At 35.9% G+C, this 25,197-nt stretch overlaps 1 protein-coding gene across 3 annotated transcripts in view; it reads left to right on the forward strand.

Moving 5' to 3' along the window:
• The window catches only part of stol (voltage-dependent calcium channel subunit stolid), a 1,833,618-nt gene that overhangs the window by 1,394,100 nt on the left and 414,321 nt on the right, over positions 1-25,197 (forward strand). For all 3 annotated transcript variants that reach the window (XM_069828334.1, XM_069828336.1, XM_069828335.1), the window contains exons 11-12: positions 14,327-14,407; positions 19,037-19,111. In XM_069828334.1, coding sequence (XP_069684435.1) covers positions 14,327-14,407; positions 19,037-19,111 — 156 coding nt within the window. The remainder of the gene's footprint in view (positions 1-14,326; positions 14,408-19,036; positions 19,112-25,197) is intronic.

Below are 25,197 nucleotides of genomic sequence, written 5' to 3' on the forward strand. Positions count from 1 at the left end.
TGCATACACGTCATCAGAAGCAGCTATCACAGGTACAACAGAGAAAAACGGCATTTCTTTAATAGTAATTCACCTTAAATGAAATAAAATTTCATTGCGCCCAATAGATCTCACTAGAACAAGGTTACTTTCTCTCTAAGTAAAGCTTCTGCTGCAAATATTATCAACTTCAGGACAAATCCCTCAAGAAACGTTGTAACTGTGACACCTCAAAATGCATGGAATTTATTTCAATCCGTCTACAGCAATATAAGACATTATGATATGCGCACATCTGGAAACCCAGGAAGTCTCTTTCAAGGAAAATCGATGAAATAAGTTTACTCTTGACAAAATAAACTCCCTTCTGGAAGTATTATTGCACATAGGAATAGGCAAAACTCGGATGTGTTCAAGCAAGGAGTCTTTATGACGAAGGTCTTTAATATACTCTTTTACGCTATAATAATAGTAAATCGCCTTGAAGAGTAAGATTTTACCCAAGATTGTATAACAAATGCACGAGACTAATAAACTTGCTGTCCTCAGTTATACATACAGGTTTACAAAGTAGACTAAATATCATGGCTCAGAACTGTCTAACAAATAACTTGTCCCTTTTACAGATTGCTGTTATTTTGTTCAATTTATACAATCAATATTGGAAATTGTGAAACTAAAATCCTCTAATAATGTAAAACTAAAACAGAAAATATAAATTATGTATATATCGCCAGAAAACTAGGATAACAAATTAGAAACTTCAAGAAATAATGAGGTGTTCGAGAATAAGGTGTTGAGGAAAATGTTTGGGGTTAAGAAGGATGAAGTTACAGGAAATGGAGAAAGTTACACAACGCATTGTATTCTTCACCCGACATAATTAGAAACATTGAATCCAGATGTTTGATATGAGCAGGGCATGTACCACGTATGGATGAATCCAGAAATGTGTATAGAGAGTTAGTTGGAAGATGTCAGGGAAAAAGACCTTTAGGGAGGTCGAGACGTAGATGGGAGAATAATATTAAAATGGATCTCAGGGAGGTGGGATATGACGGTAGGAACTGGATTAATCTTGCTCAGGATAGGGACCGATGGCGGGCTTATGTGAGGGCGGCAATGAACCTCCAGATTCTCTAAAAGCCATTTGTAAGTAAGTAATCGATTCATCTCGAAATCACATTCTTGCTAATTACTTCACCAGCTTACCATTATTCGCTGCAAAAAATATCTTGTCAAAACATTTCAAAATGAATTTAAGTGAGTAAAACTTCTACTGGATTTGATTTACAGAAGGTATCTACACTGAATTAAATCCACAAACGAAATAAATCTATAATTCTCCTAAGAGCAATGCAATCACTTTTCTTCAATCAATGGATAGTATCTTAAAAGGATATTAACCTTGTGAATTTAAATGTGGAGCATTAGAGTACTAAGGTACAAACGATGACACTTTTTTATCTTGTAATCCAACATCATGTATGTGTCCTAACTGAATTCATTTTGCTAGTCTTTACTAGAACCAGCATTCACACTACCACACAGACGCACAAAATTGGATAAAGCTCTTCTTAAAACGAAGTGACATTAGAGATAAGAAAATCACAAATCGACTATAATTCATATACAGTCATTCACATGCTTTCATATGCAAAGATTTATTTCCAGTAAAAAGTCTTTGAAAATGACGGCTGTAAGTGGAAAAGGAACACTAATAAAATAATATGTGCTTCATGAGTAAATTTAGATTAGATTTTAGATTAGATTAGATTTATTTATTTAACCTGGTAGAGATAAGGCCGTCAGGCCTTCTCTGCCCCTCTACCAGGGGATTACAACTATAACATGAACAATAAGATTACAATTAATATTAAATTTACAATTACAATTACAATAAAAATTAAAGTACGACAAGAATACCTGATTAATGAAAGCTAGACATTTTATCATAGAAGTTAAGAACAAAGAATATTTTTGTATTTACTAAATTACAAATTAAACCTACAATAACAAAATTCTATAGTGATGAAATTACCGGATATTGAGATAGTTTGTGGTAGATTAAAAGAACTATTTACAAGAAACCATGTCTGAACGAGTCTCAATTACTGACCAAGTGCCTAGTAAGTTTGCGTTTGAATTGAATTTTATTTCGACAGTCCCTGATGCTAGCAGGTAACGAATTCCAGAGTCTTGGCAGGGCTATTGTGAAAGAGGATGAGTATGAGGAGGTGCGATGGGATGGTATTGTTAGTATTGTTTCATGGCGAGAGCGTGTGTTCAGATTGTGGTGGGAAGAAAGGTAAGTGAAGCGAGACGACAGGTACGAAGGAATAGAAGAGTTCAAGATTTCGAAGAGAAAGAGAAGTGAATGTAAATTTCTTTTCTTATCTAGTTTAAGCCAACCTATTGCTTCCAGGGATGGGGTAATATGATCATATTTACGAACATTACTTTCAAAACGTACACACAAATTATGAGCACGTTGAAGTTTCATTTTGTTGTCGCTGGAAAGGTCAGTCAGTAAAATGTCAGCATAGTCAAAATAGGGAAATACAAGTGTCTGCACAAGGGACTTTTTTAAGCAAGAGGGAAGATGAACATTTATCCTTTTTAGCACATGAATAATAGAATATACTTTTCTGCAGGTTTCTGTGATTTGCATATCCCAGTTGAGATTATTATCCATGTGAATGCCAAGATTTTTTACCGAAGAACTGAAAGGGATATGCACTGTACTTACTTTAACGGGGGAAATGTCGAGGTGCTTTACAGCGTCGGTTTGCCGTTTGTGTCCTAATATGATTGCTTGTGTCTTTCCAGGATTGATATTAAGATGGAATTTCTTTGTCAATGTCACAATCGAGTCAATGTCTTTGTTCAATTTATCTATAGCGTCATTTATTCGATCTAAGCGGGAAGAGATGTAGCATTGAAGGTCGTCAGCATACAAGTGATAGTTACAATGCCTTACATGAGATGTAATATCACTGACATATATTGTGAACAACAATGGTCCGAGTACCGAACCCTGTGGTATACCTGATGTTATGTTAAGCCAGGAAGAGCTTCGATTCCCGGATACAACACATTGTTGTCTTTCCCGTAAGTAGGATTCGAACCAACTCACAGCAGTCTCTGACAAATGCAGATTTCTCAATTTATGGGTGAGCAGGTCGAAATTTACAGAGTTGAAAGCTTTCCTAAGGTCAAGAAGTGTTAGTATTGTTACTTTATTAGAGTCGATTGCTTCACGAATGTCTTCTGTCACTTTAAGTAGAGCAGTGCTTGTGTTGTGTCCAGCTCTGAAACCTGACTGATACTTGTCGAATAGTTTGTGTCCGTTCATGTAGTTAGTAATTTGTCTGTGTACGATTCTTTCCAGTGCTTTTGATATGGCTGGCAGGATACTGATTGGTCTATAGTCGTTCGGGTCGGTGGGAACTTTGACTTTTGGAAGAGGAAGAACGAAAGCTTGCTTCCATATTTTAGGGAAAGTTGAAGTGATTAAGGAACTATTGAATATGTGTGCAATTGTAGGTATTACTATGTCTTGTATTTTCTGTATGAGTAATATGCTAATGTTGTCTGGCCCTTGAGCTTTCGTCTTGATGCGTCGGATGGCTTTCATTACGTCAATAGGAGTGACGTCAGTAAAATAGAATTTGTCTCGAGTTGGGGGAGCTGAGTCAGGCAAAATTGTGTCTTGTTTCGTTGTGTTGTTTAAGGTCGGGTCCTTTACAAAGTGTTCGTTCAATCGGTCAAGTGGGATGGGTATGTCTGCTTGTTCACTAGCCCTTCCAAGTCCAATGACTTTCAGATTTTTCCATAACTCGGAAGGGGTTGTGTTGGGCTCTATAAGTTTGTAGGAGTATTTGAGTTTAGCGTTTCTTATTAGTTGAGTCGTTCTGTTTCTTAGGTGTTTATATAAGTTAAAATATTCGTCGTTTTTATTGCGGGTGTATTTCCTATAGGCTAAGTCGCGTTCGGACATCAGGCTACGTATTTCAGTCGTCATCCAAGGGGCTGGGGTCTTTCTGGTACGTTTGGTCTTTAATGGTGCGTGTTTGTCATAAAGTTGAAGTATTAACGTATTGAATAAGTCTACTTTCTCGTCTACAGTTCGTAATGTCCAGATCATGTGCCATGGAAGTTGCGCAGCGTCTTCTTTCAGTGCAATATCATCTATTCTTTTGATATCCCTGTAAGTAATTACTCTAGGAGTCGATTTAGGACACTGCAGATTAAACGATAGATAAATGATATCATGCCCTGATAGTCCTGGTGCAGGCAACTGTCCATGCGTCAGTATTTTGTCGGCATTGTTAGTAATTATCAAGTCCAGTAATGTGTCTGTACCTTCCGTGTGATGTGTGGGAGCTAGGGGTAGGATTACCATATCAAGGCACTGAAAGAATGATTTAAGTCTTTTAGTCGTACTAGAATGTAAGTCAAGTAAGTTTGAATTGAAGTCACCCATGAATATAACGTTCTCATATTGCGGCGTTACGTTTAGTAAGGCGGTTTCGAAATCATCTACGTCATATATAAGTACCGGTATTGTGTTAGTAATGCAGCAGTTAAGAACAGCAGTGCTGTAGGCCTATGTATCAGCTTCTGAACTTGAAAGAATTAAGAATATATTGAATTTGTATTGTTATTACCACCCCACATGAATAATGTGAATTACATCTCAAAATATATTAATTATTTATATTATTCTTAATTCAAACTGTTAGTAGACATAAAACGGACAAATACATGGAATTTCAAAATAAATATGGAGAAAAATGAAAATAATATTTAAATATCATCAGTGGGGTAATCCCATTACCCCTCTTGGTAGCAGAAGGCTTAAAAAATAGATTATTATCAGAGGCATGTATCAGTGAACAGTGTACTTAATAACCAGGCAGCGCATTTTCGTTCCCAAACGTACAGCGGATCAAATAGTTTCTTCTGGTAGCTACGTCTATTACGTCACGTGGATGAGTAAGCAAGGTCCAATTGCTAGCAGGTACGCATGAGGTCATTAAAATAATAATGACGTAATGTACTATAAATATGCCCCTGTAACGTCATATGATGTAGAAAGAACATTCTCTTAGTTTAAACAAATTTATAAGATATGCATTTCATAACCTCAGAATATATGTTTTCGTTCATTGCAATGGGATAGGTTTTGATAAACGAATTATTTGTAGGTACGTATATATTGGGTAAAATATAAATATTGATAATTTATATATTGATTTCTGTTATTATTATTTTGTCTCTGTAACGCCATGTGAAGTAGGAAGAACATTTTTTTAGCTTAAACAAATTTTTACTGGCAGTTACAGTAAAAGATATTAATTTTATAATCTCAGAATATATATGTTTTTTACCGTAACAGAATTGATTTCGCTAAATGAATTAATTGAATATATTATATATAGAGTTTTTACAGTGAATGTGTATCATGTTTACTATTATGTTCTATAATATATATTGTATGTTATTATATATAATATACTGTACTATCCTATTTATATTTTACACATTGTATACTAGAGCGCTTTCAGAATTAGAAGGCATATAAGGCCGGTCTATCTCGACCAGCCAGTAACAGTGAAGCGGTGTTGCCTAGTTAAATCGTCGCGAAGTCTCGCTGAAGCGTCGCGTATTAATTTCTTTCTTGCGCGCACAATATTTATGGCTAGGAATGAATTTTAAGCTGTGCCATTCGATAGAGCTACGAATTCTGAACTCAACAGTACAAGAATGGCAATTAAGTTATATGTCAACTAGTTCGCGTGTTATCGCTTTAAGACTAAACAGAGATATCCAACCTACAATATACGATATATTTTGCTCTGAAGTCCCTCTCTCTAAACGAAGACACATTCTGTCTATTTTCAAATTCAGACGTGGATTGTTTTCTCCTGTGTAATGTGTAACTTACCGTAACAATGTCTCTTGAAGTTATTGCAAGTGGCTCTGGTGTTTCATCTGTTATACGCAAAAGGATAGTTCTACACTCACAAGCGAGGAGTAGGGTAAATTAGGGTCTGTTGGACAGTCGGGCATGTTGGACACTCTGTACTTTAACGTGTTACCTCGCCACTTGTGGGCACCACATTCTGCTAGAAGTCAATGACGGAAGTAGTCACGAGTGGGGCTATTTCCGTTATTGACTTCTAGCAGAATGTGGTGCCCACAAGTGGCGAGGTAACACGTTAAAGTACAGAGTGTCCAACATACCCGACTGTCCAACAGACCCTAGTTTACCCTATTGTATTTTCTGTATATACTGCTTATGATGCAATGCGTGTCAGTTTTTCACAAACAAAGAATCTGACTGCAGAGGTGTGTAGTTTAGAAGTACATACGTTATCTTGTATTCTCGGATAGGGCAAAGAGACAATTCAAATAGGTGGTATAGCAGTATTTACCTCTCCTGGAAAATAACGCAAAACAAACGTGTTAATTATTTGGACGATTTTCAGAACCGTATATTACTTCATCGTATGATATTTTAAATAGACTGTAGCAGTAGTAGTAGTAGTAGTAGTAGTAGTAGTAGTAGTAGTAGTAGTAGTAGTATGTGTTAGCAGTGCAATTATAGAACGTGGAAAGCAAGAAGAAAGGTGAAAATAACCACAGATACGATTTCCACTTTTCATTGAAATATTATACATGGTATAAGACGAAATATTGCTTAAACGTTTGAGACATTTGGTTGATATTGTAAACATAAACACTCCTGCCTCTTTTTCGATGAGTTATACGAAGAGTATTAACAACATTCTGATTTAAGAGTATTAAAAAACTTTATAAGATAAGCAATTTAATTACATTTCACTTTTAAAATAAATTAATCATTTGTTTCAGAAACAGCACTTCTCCCTCCAGTAACATTTTTCACGAAATTGAAAAAACGTTCTGTAAGGCATATTTTATTGTTCACACTTGTGGTATTTTTTTCATTTGATCATTTACTAAATACAAACATCCTGACATCTTGCTTATTTGAATGAGTTCAATACCCACATCTACAGAATTTGTTTAATTTGGAGGAGATGTGCTGTTTCTGAAACAAACAGTAGGAATAACAAGAACAACAAGTAGATTCTCAATGTTAATAATCTTAAATTAATATAGAAATGCTAATATAAGTTAGAGAACATGTTTTAAACCCATTCATTCAAACTTCACATCATAACCTGCCTAATAATCACAACTTAAAATGCAGAAAATATTACTTGCAAAGAAAAAGAAGATCACTAAGTTTCTGTCAAACAGGACATTTTTAATTATGTCAATAATAAATTCATGATTGCATCAAAGCATGCACACAACATTACTCTTCCTTAGTATGTTTTCTTGCATCACCATGATTAGTCATCAGTTATGTCGTTGGCCAAGTATATAGTTCATTATAAAAATCATGATATTCTGTTGGAATGTATGGTTCCAATTTCTTAATGTCTGATAATTTCTTTTCATTTAAAGCCACATAGCCATGTGGATAAGCAGGAACACTGGGCAGCATAGGAAGCACACTTCTAGAAAGGAACAACTTGAAAGTATGAACAGTCAGTCCATCAATAAAGTTCCTTCCTGAGATATGATCCACTTCATATTGGAACTCCATAAAGTCATTCACATGAAACGTTACTTTCTGATCTCTTTTCACTCCTCTTCCCATGGACTCAATGGACAGAACAGACTTCTTGAAATAGGTCTTCCACCAATGGTTAAAGTCCAAAATGTCTGCAGTTTGTACCATTTGAACAGAGAATCTGTTGTTCTTATTTGATGCAACTATTAACTCTATGTTTTCTTTTATTGAATAGATTCTGTCTGATGTGCGAATCTTCCTCTTTATAACACCAAAATCTCGATCACAGGGCATGAAGGAATGCCCACGAATCGGAAAATAATGGTATATTTTTTTTAATCTGCGAGTAGTAACAAGAGTTTGGAGAAATCGAACAACTGTGTTATTCCTATTCTGACCTGGGCAGCTATCAGAGAAGATGTGTAGGTACTTTGTTGTGTTTGGTAACTCGTTGCTTATGTAATCTAAGATAAATGAACAGATTTCATCTGGACCTTTTTTAGCCAGTCCCTCGTGATATATGTACAATTTTGCTGTGTTATCCCTCAAGTTATGTATATTAAATACATTAACATTAAGTTGCCTGAGATAGAATGCTTCCTGCACAGGTATCTCTGGCAGATGCAAATTCTGCATATAATCTGTACATATTGAAGCAGTTTCATTGTCTTCTTTGCAGAGATTAGAACAATATTCCATTTTTTGGTGAACTTTTTGGCTCTTCTTTTATGGACAATAAACTCTGCTCCTGTACACGTTTGGCGTTATCATTCAGCGATGGACTTTTCATCCTTACCGATAGTTGTTCGCATGTACAGCAGGTATCAATTTGTGGCCTCCCAAATGATAGACTGAATCGCTCCTTAAAAATTTTGCGGTATAACCAGTAGGATACCTGCTGGTCAGGATACTTCTCCATAAAGGAGGCATGCATTAATGTGATATTTAACATCTCGCTCAAATATTCTATTTCTCTTGATGAGTAGTGAGATTTTTTGGTTGGATATGAGCGTATGTGATCTTCCACTAATATACACACTTCCCCAGAAGTTGCATTTCCAGAAGTGTTTTTTCCCCTCAAATCCTTTGGAGATCTTCCAAGCAGTAACAAAGATGTTAGACGACGAATGCGACTTTTTGTCACACCATGCATGTTTAGAAATGCTTTGGCACACACTTGTTGTAGTCCAGAACTACATGTCACATAATACTTGAAATTACGCGAACGTGGCTTTTTTGGTTCATCTCCCTGCGGACGTCTCCTTTTAACTTGCACTACTTCCACTAATGCTTGTAAATACGAATCCTGTTCGTCTTTAGTTTCTTTGGCATAAAAGTTTCTAAATATTTCTTCTCGATCCCCCTCCAATAATCTTCAAAAGCACTTCAATTTACACCTGAAGGAAAGAGAGATTATGTTATGTGACGAAAAGTATAACAGGAGTAAATATGGATTTAACATATTATGTATCATGTTACATTGCAAAGTATGATTTTCATAACAACAGCAACGCTATTGAACAGGTAAACATTAATACTGTGGCATACTCACTTGCAATCATTTCCAATTTTCTTCTTTGCGACCACCTTAGAAGCATAGTTGATATTTTCTAACCCCATTACTCTTCCTCTTTTCACATGTTCTCGTTTGTATCCAACACTTTTAAATCTTCTCTTTTGTTTTTTCACTACGGACAAAACAGCTCCCTCATCACTACTAGACACCATGTTGGAATAGTACTATTGAAGGAAACTAGCAGCGCTCTTTGTGGAGAACAGAAACAGCACCTCTCCAGGATAAGTGTTGTTACTGCACAAAACGGAAACTTTCGACTAAGTTTGCAAGCAGCAGTTATATGATGGAAGTGTTGTTTCTGCACAAAACTGTAGCATTTCAGTCGGTAATTGCGATTGTGCTAACAACTCATATACCGTCAAACAGTGGAGAAGTGTTGTTTCTGAAACAAACGATTCATTAATACAGGCATGATAGAAACGAGAAGATTTTACAATTCCAAAACTCAATAGAAATCTTCTATTTTAAAAACCTCGCCTTGTATATAATATATTACATTTTACACATTTCTCTAATATACAAATTTACCTTCAATATATTAACGATATTATTGGGTTACGGTTTTCACATTCACTTCTATACAACTACCTTCACTCGTAGGATATGCTACAGGCCAGAGAGATAGAACATAGAATCCTGGACCTCTAGGTAGGTGTAAGCCTGAGGATTAAATTAAATTATATAGGCTTGATTTAACCAAGCAAAAGAAAGTAATCTTCAATTTCTATATTACTGAATTAGATCTACATATGAACAGATATGCTTATATTCTTATAGCCGGATTCTTAGCCAGAATATAGAACCCTGGACCTCTAGATACGTAAAAGTTAGAGAATAAAATTAAATTAGATACACTTAGTTTTACAGAGAAAAATAAAACAATCTACAGTTTCAGTATGAATACTGAATTTTGTATGAACACATAATTATTATGCTTACGTTGCATTATAGCCAGATTCGTAACCAGTATATAGAACCCTGGACCCTAAGTAAGGTATAATCTAGAGAATTAAATTAAATTATATAGGCTTCATTTAGCAGAGGAAAAGTAAATTACTTTTCAACTTCAATATCAATACTAAATTCCGTTTCTACAAACATGTTTACGTTTTATTATCGCTAGATTCGTAGGCTGCATCTACAAACAAACTCTATCTCATGTGTCCTCTGGAGAAATAAACAATAATAAATCGAGCACTGCTGTACAAGGCAGTATGAACATTGGGTAAAGTTTCTCGCCCTCTATTTTTTCAGGAGAGGATTTCCACATGTCAGATAGTGCAATACAATATGCAGCATTCCTTTTTTAAATTAAGACATTCTTTGTCTGACATTAGCAAAGTAAATTTCTACATATCTGTCACATTATTTCGCAAGTTAGTGACTTCAAAATCTACTGATCTGTGAAGCGAAGAATAATAAAAATTTGGATGAAAATTACTTCAGTAAGAGTAATTATATTTAAACATTACATACAATGAAGGAACAAGTCTCGACCCATCCGCTCGCTGCACCCAGCAGCGACTGGTACTGATATTTTCTATCCTTATCTGTTGTCTCTGTCTTCCACGTCTCGTACACGGTGCACCGTACTGCTGCTAGCACTCGATTGGCGTAGGCCATATGCCTTCTTATTCTGAAAGCGCTTTAGCTACAGTGGCTCCAATTAATATTCGACTCGTGATTGATTTTGCAATATTTTGCTGTTGTTGTTTTGTTCTATGTTCAAGCAAACTTGCGTTTTTTTTTTTTTTTTTTTTTTTTTTTTTGCAGATAGAACATATTTTAAACACTTTGTACATGACATTAAAGACTTCACATCGAAAGTTTAATATTTACGATGTAATAAATGAATCCTATAGATTCAAAATCTCCTACGTCCACTTTCACACATTAAAGGATCCTGACAGTAACTGGTGGCAAATAGAGGCAATTTTCAAACTAACAGTGACTTTACACAAATCTTTTGTTTTAAATTTACTGGATTTTTGAATTCATTATATAATTATAATATTAGTAATTGATTAACTAGCGGACTTACTCGTGTTAATTATGTAAGTTTGTGCGGCTTACAGCTGTTTCGGTGCATCATCACCATCCTCAGAGTCTACTCAGATCAAGTATTTTTTTTTTTTTTTTTGTTTATATAGACCAGGTCTCGAATAATATTTTTACAAGGCAGGCATAACGAAGCTTATGAACAAATGTCATTTCCCATTTAAACTAATAAGTTAATTGAAAGCTAAAAAGAAAATAATAATAATCATTTTACCTACCAGGAAGCGAATTCACAACCTCTAATACGGATGTCAGACATCTTACCACTGGGCCACACACATCTCGTAAGGTTAAGTTCCTTGTAGACGGACAACTTTCAATGAAGACACACCACAGCAATGGCTTGCATTGCGTTGCGTTTACACGAGTGAACCGCGCGATAGAACATAGCATTTCTATCTACCAAGAGTCGGCCCATTCTTTTTTGCCGTTAAGTGTACATTTAGCAGTTGTCCAAAATGGTTTTTCCATCTGTTCAGGACTGAATGAGAGTCTGCAAGTAAGTCACCATTCTCATCCTTGATCACGTTTACCCTTGCCTGATATACCTTCTTAAATTCCTTTATGCCCTTACATACATCTTTAATGTTTTTGTTCTTACTATTTCTTTCTACCTCATTCAGTTTTCTCTTCAAGTGATCTCTCTTTTTATTTCTGAGTGTACGACTTGCTTCCTGTCTTTCATTGAAATAATTATCTCTATTCACCTCAACTGCATCCTGTAAGAATTTCAATTTTGCCTGTTTCCTTCTTTATACTACCATAGAACAATCTTCATCAAACCACGGTTTCTTTTTCTTAGTTTCATAATAACCTATGCTCTGTTCAGCTGCAATTTTGATATTATCTCTGATATTTTCCCACATGCTAACTCTTTCTCAACTTCGTTAGAACTTCCTAAAGCAGCAAGCCTATTTGAAATTTCGACCTGATAATGTTGCTTAGCTTCCTTGTCCTCAAATTTCAGAATATTGAATCTACTAATATTAACTTGTTGCCCTACTCGCTTGGCTACTGATAGTCTTTCTCTTAATTCTCCAATTACCAAATAATGGTCAGAATTACAGTCAGCCCCGGTGAAAGTTCGAATGTCTACTATACTATTATATCTTCGTTTATCTATCAAGATGTGATCTATTTGGTTGTGTGTCAATCCATCTGGAGAAGTCCAAGTATATTTATGTTTATCCTTATGGAGGAATGCTTTACTTTTGACAATTGAACTTTTTGACGTGGCAAAGTTGACTAACCTAACTCCATTGTCATTACTATTTACATGTAGGCTCTCCTTTCCAATCATTGCACAGTGTGAAATTTTCCCAGTCAAAATCAAATTTCGACTTGTTTAGTTAGGCATAGGTGAATATGAATTCATATTCTTTAATATTTGAAGAATGTTGTGAATAATAACTTTTACTGATTTATCAGCGGCAAGTCATATTTAGAAGGCTATGAATATTAAGTTCTTTCTAACACTTCTCGCTCCTGTTCAGTTGTAGAGAGAGAAGCTTACTATGTAGGTGAAAAGAGCCAATTGTGTTGTGAGCCATGAAACCCGTTCAGATAGGTACATTCTTACTAATTTGACTTAAATTACAAGTTCCGGGTTTGTAAAGTATTTTTCTTCTTACTTTAGGGTTTAAATATTTCAATTGAAAAATATGTTTTAAAATTCTTCAAATGTAATATGAGTTTTAGTATAGTCGGTCACATCCGGTTACAACAATTCTTTTACCGTTTAATACAGTATCACTTAGAGTGTTGAATCCTTCTTTCAAATTTTGCACTTTCTTGTGCATTTATCAGTACCGTAATTATTTTTTTTCTGTGATGAGGCATATGGTAACTGCTCCATGTTTCGTTTAACAGCAGATAAAAAATCATGGAATATGGAAGTTTTTAATCACTGTGTGAGTGTTTTAGGCCTACAAAATTATACACAGACATCGAAGATCATTTTAAAAGTACATTGGACAGATTTTTTTCTAACCTTAACAGACACACAGTGAATCAGAACGCAAATCACTAGCTGGACAAAATTAATAACTTCTCTGCACTCTTAATGGATTGTTATGAAACTTTGTACATGCCTTACAAGTGGCACATATGTTTTGTTATTACGTTTGCACAAGAAAAGCTACCCCTTTATAATGGGTGCATTTAGACAGAATTAATAACTTCTATCCTATCTAACAAATTTTTATGAAGCATTGTACGTAATTTAAAGGTAACATACTTTTTGTGCACAAACTATATTTACGGTTCCATAAGAGGAATTACCCCTTTATAGGGGTACATTTAAACAAAATTTATAACTTCTATATCTAACAGATTTTATGCAACTTTTTACAGAAGTTGAGTACCTGTACAGGTGGAATATATCTTTTGTCTACAAAGCCTGATTATGTTTTATAAGAGGAACTGCCTTTTATAGTCGTGCATTTAGACAAAATTAACAACTTGTCCTACATTATATATTTTAATGAAACTTTGTACGACATTTTAAGTCTACAGGTAGCATACAGATGTAATCAGAATTTGTACACAAAAAATATCTTATATGTTATTTGTATAAAGTTTCATAAAATTCTGTTATGTAGAAAAGAAGTTAATTTTGTGTAAATGCAGCCGCTGTAAAGGGGTTACTTCCTCTTATGGAGCCGTAAATATAGTTTGTACACAAGAAATATATTTTACCTATAACTTCTTTAGCCTACAATCTTTCATAAAAATCTGTTAGATGGAAAAGAATTTACTATTTTTGTCTAAAACTATCCCCCTAAAGGGGTAGTTTCTCTTACAAAAACGTAATCAGAGTTCGTACACAAAGAATATGTGTTACCTATAAGGTCTCTACAAAATTTCAAAACAATCCGTTGGTATGCAGAGAAGTTATTAATTTTGTCCAGCTAGATTTCCGTTATTGCACACTGTGCATTGGTTTAAAAATATCCTCCCGTCCTACTTTAGTATTGAAAATATTATTACATTTAAATTTGGATTCTAATAAATTATTAAATTACTGAAATTATTCTTTTTTGTTATTTGCAATAGTGTAAATAAGTACAACTCAATTACACTATAATTGGTTACATTTTTTTCAGGTCAGAGTTGCCAATTTGCTTGGTGTGGTTGGTACTGATGTTCCTATACAGCAGATACAGAAACTGGTACAACCATACAAGGTGAGTAAAAGCTGTATTGAATAACTTGATATAGCTACCTTAATACTACAACTAGGTAACTGCAAAGTTCATAATTTTACAGGAAGCTTGTTCGAATGTTTATTTTGAAATTAGAAGTATTTAAATAGAGTTATAAAATCAATGATTGATTGTTTAAATGCCTTTGGGACTTCTTTCTGGAGTGCATATTGCATAATTGACGTTTCCAAAATGTAAAGTCAAAAGTAGGGCCTAAGTAAGAGACCTACTTCTAGCACAAAGTTATATTTATATAATCTAGTAGATAACTGCCATCAGAGTAAGAAATATAAGGGTAGAATGTATGAAAGTATTGTGTTACAGTTATAAATGAATCAATATTTCACTTTGAATGAAAGTGTTAAGTATCAAATTTTATTGTGAAACGGATTCCATAGATGTCAGTCCAATAACAGCAGTTATACTGTGTAGAGATAGAGTTCGTTACATTGCTCTGTTGCTTAATGAAAGGCTAACAGTTTTGTCCTTCATTTACTGAAAACTTAATTTTTGTAGCATGACACTTTTATCCCTTCAACCCTTCAATTAATTATGAATTTAAAAATTGAAATAAGTAATTTTATTAAAGAAATTTCTAAGTATGCATTTTAACACAAACATCACAATTTCTGACATAAAAATTTAACTTTATTTCTTAGGCGTCCATATTCCCTTCATAATCATCAATCATCATCAGGAGCATCATCTTCTACTTATTCCGCTCTTCATTCTTCTTATTCTTCTTCTTCTACTGACACATAGTCCTGTGCCTTACTGGTACTACTATAACTAGTTTACAAGACCTGAGAATCCATTTTAAATAGGGATAGCGAGTCGTCATACTTAGCATTTGAAACTGGAATTCTGGTTCCATATAAAGGTTTCAAGTTTTCCTACATGTCAATGAGACATCGATTATTTCTTCTGGAGCGTATGGATCGAAATACTTCATCATAGTCCTCTTGAATCTCAATAGAAGTGGTCTGATCTTTCTGCCATCTACATAAATGGGTTTCCATTATCATCGTTTTTCCTAATGTTCAAGTTGTGTTCCTCAAACAGCTTCCAGTTTTTAATGTTTTCAGTTAGAAAATCTGGTCTCAAGCACCTGGTGTACTCAAATTAACTTCAAAATTTAGATTGTTGTAATAATGCTTTGAATACACAGAACTGCCAATATTATTACTTTAAAGGCTGCATTTGTTATGTGATATATCCAGACAATTATTTATTTGTATCATATGAAAAAGCGTAACTCAAGCATTCTGGAAATGTACCAGTAGATAACTCATTTTCACTCAAAAGTGGAGTTACCTAGTTGTAGTATTAATGTGGCGATATAACTGTTTATGATATGCTATTGTCTTTCCTGTTCTTATTTTCACACATTTTTTTCGTTTCCTATGTTTCTCTTTTATGATCTTTCCTGTTCTCTTCTCTAATTTCAATTTTATTTTCGCTCTGTGTGTTAGTTATGCTTTGTTCAATGAGGCAGTCCCGTTATTTGTAAAGCTAAAAGAGTATCTTTCTAAATAAAAATACAAAAATGTCGAATATGCCTATAACAGAAAATTTGTATAAAACAAATCCAGGTTAGTTGTCGTCACAAGCTTCTTTTTATTCTCTCTTCTTCTCCCGCTTCTTCTATTTCAGGGGTAGACTATTCTCTCTTCTGACTTCAATAAAATTCACTTATCCATCTATCGAACAACCAATACTAATTCTTATTATTGTTCGTAGTTCAAGGAAAACTGCTGATGGTAGCCTATTTCCGGTCATTCGTAGTAAGATCTGTATCGGTTCACTTTGTAATACTCTATTTTATCTCTCTCTCTCTCTCACGCACACACACATACGTTTGTGGAAATTGCAACACCAAGAAGGATATAGTACATATGACTGAAATGAAGTAGATACCACAGATTAAGTACTTGGCAATACACGAATGATTAGAATTACAGAACTGTACCTGATCTGTGACCGTGAGATTTCACTATGGTGTGAAGCCTCCATGCGTTGCAATCAGAGCCTTTAAGCGTCGTGGCATGGAATCAAAGAGGGATTGAATATATTAATGAGGAATCTTCTTCCTCGCAGTTTGTATGCGAGTCCACAAAGCGTGAAGAGTGGGTGTTGGAGGGCCATGACGAACAAGTTGCAGATGAGCGACATGCCTGGCGAACGTGCAGGTCAGGAAAGCAGTGATACCCGTCGTTCTTCGAAGAAGTAATGCACAATCCTCGCCACATGTGCCCAGGCATTGTCCTGCTGAAATATGACACGTGGAGTTGGCTGGAGGGGCGGTACCTCGGGCTCTAAAACCTCCCTAATGTAGCGATTTCTGTTCAGATTGCCCTTAATGCGGAGGAGAGATCACATATTTTATCCAATGGCGCCCCAAACCATCACATTAGGCGTTTGTTCGCTATGTCTTTGAACAATGCAGGATCTCAGATTGCATCTAATATGTATGTGGTCATCATTGTAGGACAAGTTGAAGCGGGACTCGTCTGAAAACACTACACTTTGCCACTCAGCACATCAGTGACGACGTTCACATGCCCATTGCAGTCTGAGGCGTTGGTGGTTTCTGGACAATGGAAGCCGACACAACAGCATGTGAGCCACTAGTCCAGCCCTCAAAAGACAGCGGCGAACCGTTGACGCAGACAGGTCCACACCAGTTGCAGTACTCCAACGTCGACTCACCACTGTAGATTAAGCTGTACGGTTCATCACGGCCATGTCACGGTGGTCATCCCGTGCTGTGGTCACATCACGTGGTCCAGTACCCGCTCGTCTCTGCATACGACTCTCTTCTATCCACTGGTTCCACACACGCATCATTATCGTAGCAGCATGCCCTGTACGAGCCGAAATGTCACGGTATGACAAACCTGCTTCCCGGAGACCAACCATTCTGCCCCATTTGAACTCACTTACGTGCTGATATTGCGCCCTTCCACATCAACGAGGCATGCCTGCACTAGCTTTCACGTTTCCACTTCGTTTGGAAGCTCTGCACTGACTGAGCAAGGCATAATACTGACCTTGCTGGTGACACAAGAGACGTCACTGTTGAGCCTATGTGTACGCCATCACTCTGGAAATGTAATCAATTATTGGTGGTACATTTTTCTATAGTTCTCCCGAGTTTGGAGTCGTTCAGGCCATTCTTTCTGGGTGTTGCACTTTTCACAAAGTAACAGTAGTGTATGTGTTTGGGTGAGTATAATTATGTGTGTGTCTGTACTTGGAGGATTTAGTGAAGAAGTTTTCAGAATATAGAAATGGTGATAGTAGGAGCCAAATAAATATAATCAAGGTATGCCTGCAAATTCGAAATAGGCAGTAAAACAATCCGACAACTTCAAATACTTGGGGTTTACTGTAAGCAGTAACATGAGTTGTTGCCAAGAAGTCAAAATGAGGATAGCAATGGCAAAGGAAGCTTTTAATAGAAAAAGGAGCATTTTTTGCGGAATTTCGGAATAAGAACTAAGGAAGAGACTAGTGAAGTACTTTGTGTGAAGTTTGACATTGTATGGGGTAGAAACATGGACATTACCACGAAGAAAAAAGAAACGGCTACAAGCATTTGAAATCTAGACATGGAGAAAAATTGTAGTGTATAAAATGGACAGACAAAATGCAAAATGTTCTGCTAAAAAATGGATGAAAAATTAATTGGCTGGCTCATTGGCTAAGCAAGAACCTACCTTGTGAAGGATAAACTGTAAAAAATGGTAAAGGGGAACATTAAAATTTGCTGGATTTGCAGCGAAACGCCTGTCATTTGACAGAGATCTATGAGTTAAATAATGAATATAAATATATACACATGTATTTGTTTTAAAAATATTCAACTTATTTCTAATATTAACAGGTTCTTGTGGAACGTAGAAATCTTATTTCAACAGCCCAAATTCTTGTTTATTACTTCCATTCATTGCCCATTTATAACGGCCATGAGTTATCCCTAGCAAAATTTAAATGTATAGGAAATATCCGCGCCTTATGCCCATTCTTTGAAGTTCTTCGTATCACTCCGCTTGTTTTTTTTTTTTTTTTCATTTATTAATTTAATACGTAAATCCTCATCAAGACATATAAATATAGGCTATGGTTCGTTAGTTGTTTGGTCGAACAATTTACGATGATGTCATTAGCTCTCTTGAGCTCCAAAATTTAGCAGAAATACTAGAAAGTGGAGTAAAACTTGGAGAGTGAATATGATATTATTGATCCATATCTTCATTAAGATTACAAAAAGGTTTCTACGAGATTCTACAATACTCGATCTTCGTAAATGTTTATTGATTCAGTCATGGTCTGTAAGTAATTTCAATGTTGTCACCGCAGATATATTACGTCACACCTGTTTGATTATCATAAACGATTTAGGTCCTAGAAAACAACTGATTATTTTTTAGAAGATATCTTGGAAATTCATTCTTCCATCTTAAGTCGAAGCATATTGAAAGCCAGATTATTTAGCATTAAATAGTTTTTTTTTTAATGTTTGCAAAATAACGGGAAACAATCAGCACACTTCGTGAAATTTATTGAACAGTTTCAATGACTTAATACTTCTTATCTGTCTGTTTTCAGCTTGGGGTAAATGGCTATTCATTTATCATAAATAACAATGGCCACATTCTTTATCATCCGGACCTCCGCCCACTGGTAAGTAGGCCTATTGATCGTGCACAATTTTACTTTCAAATATTTTAGGAATATTGTAACAATTTATACATTATAATAAATTGAATTGTTGAGATTTGTTAAAATTATTAAGTTTTTTTTATAAATATAATATGAAGGCGGTTAATTCAGTTATTTTACTTCATTGCAAAATTTTATTAATTGTTAGTAATTTATTTTTATTATACAGAGTGTCTACACTGAAATGCCTAATTTTTCTCTCAATACCAAAGAAATAAATATAAAGGAATTTTATTCACAAATATAAATTGTATGAGGTATTATGTTTGTAACAAAAAAAAACACACACACATTTCCACGTTAGCCCCTGCGTTGACACAAAGGATATCTTGGGATGGTATCAATGACTTCCACAATCCGGACACGGAGAAACATGATCAGAGAAGACTGTCACAAGACCTACCTGGACATGCTGCAGCTGTAAATCTTTCCCCAGGTTGTAGTTTAACAAGATTGTGCTCCACCTCACTGGTCGCTGGATGTGCGGAGTGCATTCCCAGGGTGTTGGATAAGACGAGATAGACCCCTGAATTGGATTCCACGTTCTCCTGACATAAGACCGCTGGATTTTTTTGTGCTGTATAAAGGACAGGATGTACACTGCTAAAGTTCGGAACCTTCGAGACCTCAGTGCCTGGATTGTGGAAACCATTGGTACCATCTCTCCGAGCACGTTGGAGCAGACCTGAACGGAAATCGAATACAGACTAGACATCCATCGTACCACTACAGGGGCTCACATGGATGTTTGTGATTTTTTGTCATATTCTTAATCCCTCATAAGACTTACGTATATGAATAAAATTCCCATATCTTTATTTATTTGGTGTTGGAAACAAGAGAAATATAGGGCATTTAGGTGTAGACGCCCTCTATCTATCTGTCTTTTTTATGCATCTATTTTATAAATCTTGATTACACAACTTTTAACATTATGCATTATTCCTTAGTTTAAAGTTATTCTATATGTAACTATTCACAGTATTTTAACCGTGATGTGAATCACGATTTTGTCCATATTTATTTTTTTTTTCGCAATAAAGAATTTTATTGAATAATGGACATCTTACATGGATAATTTCATTTATTACTAATAAAAATTGTGCTGTCGTCCATGAATAGACTACATAATTATTTTTAGTTTTGCCGCCATACTTATTTTTATTGTGTTATGAAGGAAAGAAGTGTAGTACGAAGAGGAACACTTTAACTATAATATGCAAATGATATTGCACGTTCTAGAGCAATTTTAGATTTGTCAGTTTTTTCTGCGTTACTCTTTGCCAGGCGTGTAAATTGTTCTAGGGTTAGTTTATTTTATTTCCACAATGCTTCTTATAAAATGGGACAAATCCCATAATCTATAATTATGCGCTATAGGAATTACATCATTGCTGTTACTGTCATTACCACTTGCAGTCGGAACAATTATGTTATTCCTCATCGAAATATAAATACATCACGCTAAGGGGATCCAATTTTCTCCAACTATATGAATATATAAAATTTAGATATTGAATGAAAACAATTTTTAACAATTTAATATTTAAATACACATCGTTATGGAAAGGAATATCCTTGACTCATTGGCGATTTCCAAATCCTCCCTTCTCTCGATTCGATAGTGAAACAGCTACTATACCTCGTTCTTTATTTTCTTGTAGTCTAAAGCTGCTTGTCAGAGTAGTGACTCACTTGACTAGTATTAATTCTCAGACAATACTTTAAAAAATAGGATGAACAGAAATAGAGCACGTCAACTTTAAATGTTTCCACATTATAGGACTAAAGATAGTTTCTGTTGAAGTAAAATATCGTTTCATGTTTCCGCATTGGGCAGACACTAAGTAATAATACAACATCTATTCTATCCATTGGGACTAAGAGTAGGCTTACATCAGCTTTTAATTTCTCCCCACGTTTTATTCATAGTTTCTGATGAAGTAAAATATCTTTTCATGTTTCCGCATTGGGCAGAAACTAAATAACACTACAATACCTATTCTATATATTGAGACTAAGAGTAGGCCTACATCAGCTTTTAATTTTTCCTCACATTTTCTATGTAGTTTCTGATTATTTAAAATATTGTTTCATGTTTCTGCAATGGGTAGATACTAAATAACACTACAATACCTACTCTATTCACTGGGAGTAAGAGTAGGCCTACATCAACTTTTAATTTTTCCCCACATATTATACGTAGTTTCTAATGAAGCAAAACATTGCTTCCTGTTTTCCCATAGGTAGACACTAAATAACACTACAATACTTATTTATCCACTGGGACTAGATAATTTGTTTACATTGCATAGCTATGTTTCCGTCTTATTAACATTCTGCCTTGCATAAGTTTTACTATATTAACGTATTTCAGGCATGAAATTCAATATGGTGCCTCAAAGCAAATAATTATTTTGACTTCCCATTATACGAAGTGTAAATAGGAAATAAATACTGACACATTACATGAACTTCTTTAGAGATTTTGAAGGAAATACACATTTGCAATATCTCTGATACCGATACCGAAAAGTAGTTTTGTTCATGTACACTGTCTGTCCATCTGCCTCATAAAACTAAAGGACGAATTTCGGCGGTGTTGGACCTCGGACTCATTTTGTCTTCATTAGTATCATTTCAGTGATCATTTTCAAAAGTTACAGGTTGACTAGGAGGACATGGCGGATGTGGTTCCGGGATTCACCTACAGGCGCCATCTCTCTGCTGGTGCTTGTAGTGTGAATACAATATAATATGTCAATCAAACTTAGGAACAGTTTTATTTCTTGTAAGAAAGATACAAATCAATTAACAACAAACCGTTACCAAAGAGAGATAAAATTTTCATGGCCCACTCCGTTGTGTAATGAACACAGACGTAGGCCAGTTGTGAATTCAGAACCCAGAGCCCTACATGTTGCACATATCCTAAAGATGACGCACGAGCTTCAATTAGCACTTGCGTCTAGCGCCTAATCTAAACCTCATAACAAATCTGCCCAGTCTTCCCGCACACAATACAATGAGTTGTTCGCATCGTAGTCACCAATCTTTAACCCTATTGGTTCATATGGTATGCAATCATGAATGACAGACTTTTAAAGATGCATTTGAAAGAACATTTAAATAAATCATACACCAAATGTAGTATGGAATATTACATTATTTACTTAATTCATGTGCCTTATAAGTTGATGCGTAAGGATGCGTTTATTTTCAATATAAACAGTGTGGTACTTCATCCTTGTTGATGATCCAACTGCATCTTATATTTTGTGCACTTTTCTCGACATGAGTTTATACAGTGAAGTGCTCTTTTCTTATATCTTGCCTCTTCTGACATTGTCCGACAAAAATTACTAATGTAGGACCTGAGGAATTTGTTTAATGGGAAGTCACATAATTTTGACTCGTGATTACCATCATTTGTAGGACTGTTACATTTCACACTAGGATTTCGGATCCAGACAGGATGTAGGCTATCTTTAATTCCTTTTAAGGAATTTATCATTGTATATGTATAAAAGAGAGATCTTTGTTGCAGAATCGAAGGCACAGACTATTTTCAGGAATTTCAATGTACGGTAAAAATATCCTCCTCTATTGAGGTTTTAAAGAGACAGAAAGAGCATGCAGGAATAACGACATCCTTAGATACAAATAATTATTTATAATTTTCACAATTTAGATTGTCCTTCACAACTGCTTCATATGGATTAAATTTTATTGTTACCATTTTCTAAGACTTTTAAGAGGGGGAAAAGAATTTCTATTAATGTTGAATTATTATTATTATTATTATTATTATTATTATTATTATTATTATTATTATTATCATTTTATTTCATTTTATTTTAATTCTGTGATATACATACTATTGCTTATTGATTGTGGTGCCACATCTCTAGACGCATATTATGAATTCCTGTACTATTATCAAAAACATTAGCGTTCAGAGTTACAGATATCATGCCTGTAGTTGGGATTTTATGAATGGCGTGGACAACAACTACTACAATATTGTCTGGTCATTACTCCCGTTCATTCTCCGTATGGAACTAAATAGAATTTCAATTTGATCGCTGGAGAACTTTATCGTACGCCGGACTCCTGGTCGTTCCTCTCCAACGTGTAGTCGAGGTGGGGAGGGGAGATGGGATTGACGGGACAAGATGGCCGAAGCGTAAAGGGGAATGAGATATCGATGTTAGGTCCCACGTTGGGCGCCAATTGTAGTGCACCGGTCTCCGTGGTAGTTTCTCTCCGACGTGTCGTTGACATGGAGAAAAGGGAAACGGGAGTGACGGAACAAGAGGGCTGAAGCTTGTTTTTGGGGAGGTGATGATACCATGATGCTGGTGTTGTGTTCCGGTCCTCGTTGACGTTCTTCAGCTGGCTGTGATCACAGGTGTAGAGAGGGGAAGAGGGAGTGACTGAGAAGTTGTGTCGAAGTTTGTGGGAGAGGAGGATGATGCAATGATGTCAAAAGAAAATACTCCGATACAAATATAGGTGTTTATTTAAACAATGTAGCGTACTTCTCTAGTTCGTAAGCAGGGGAAACAGGAGTGCCATTGAGTAAATTCAGAATATCGAACTTGTGGCCCTCTAACTCTGGCTGAAGTTACTCGAAGCTGTACTGATGTCAGGTCTGATGATATATGAGAGGGGTAACGGGAGTGCCCGGGGAGAACTGAAGACGAGACAAGGAGAGAGTAGCTGTGGGGCTGGTAAGAAGTGAACGGGATGCCAACGTAGAAAAGAGAGAGAAAACGGAAGTACTTGGGAATGGGAGAAACGGGAGTGGCCTGAAGTTTCACGATGTGGGGGGGAAAGAGCGAGAGATGGAATCGGGTTTGAGATTAGTTCCCTCAATCGAGGGATCAACAAAGATACTTTGTGACTTTTCGACAGAGAGAACAAACTCCATAGGTGTCGAGGGATCACAGTGAGCCTGGCTTCGCGACTTTTCGACACCAGAGGGGGGAAACGGGCAACTCTTCTATCGAGGGATCAACAAAGAATATTTTGCAACTTTTCGACAGAAGAGGGGGGTTCGAAGGCAGGACTCGGGTCGGGTAAACTGAGGCCAGAAAGATTGACGGAAAGAAAGTGTAGGGGTGCTAAGAACTACGGGAGGAGAGATGAGGTTGTGAACTTTGTAGGGTATAGTGAGAGAGATATGAGGGCTAGTCGAAGACAGAGCGCATGTCGGCCCTCCATTCCGGGAGTGGCGTACGTGCCGAGACAAGTACGAACAAAAAGTATCTCCGCCTAAGCGAGAAGAATGAGCACTGGACGAGGGTAGCGTGATAGTTATCCCCGTCGAAACCAGTGACTGTCATTGAAATTGAAAGAGGAGAAGTGGGAGGAGAAATTTAAAAGGTACGCGTCCTTGCAATGGGTTCGGGGCTGAAAGAAACTAAATATGTGAGCCCCAAGCCTGTTGGTCACTTGTCTCACTCCGGGTTACGCTGTTCCACTGAATGAGCTATAGAAAATTTTGAAGGGGAAAAACCGAAAATGGACGTAACCTCTTAGGTACCACATAAGCGAAAGGACGAAAATGTGTTCAAAGTGATCACGCGACGGAACGAGGAAAAAAATGGCTGTTGTAAATGCGCATATTGAATGTTTTTTTTTATTGAGGAATTTAATTGAAGTGAATTTATTATGGAGGGCAGAGTAACTATCCCATGCCCCCATGTTTTATATTGCTACCTGTCCACTTCATTATAATCAGGTACCCAACTTCGAAGCCGTTAGCCCTGTGAACTTACAGTATATTTATTTTCCCCTATTATTAAATTACAGGATTATCTAAGAAATTAGCAATTTCTTTTTGATAGTAGAAGAGAAAGAGTGGGGGAAGGGAAGTAGTCCGTGGCCCATTTCTTTTAGGGCACATCCCGACATTTGTCTTATTACTCAAGAGAAACCACGGAAAAACCTTGAGCAGGATGAGGTGTCGTGCTGACGACAAGCCAATTGGCTTCAGTGGGGTCTTTAGGCCTATATATTGAGGTGGAAGGTTGGCTTTTAAT

Source organism: Periplaneta americana, chromosome 6 (assembly GCF_040183065.1).
Source record: "Periplaneta americana isolate PAMFEO1 chromosome 6, P.americana_PAMFEO1_priV1, whole genome shotgun sequence".
Classification (NCBI taxonomy): Eukaryota; Metazoa; Arthropoda; class Insecta; order Blattodea; family Blattidae; genus Periplaneta; species Periplaneta americana.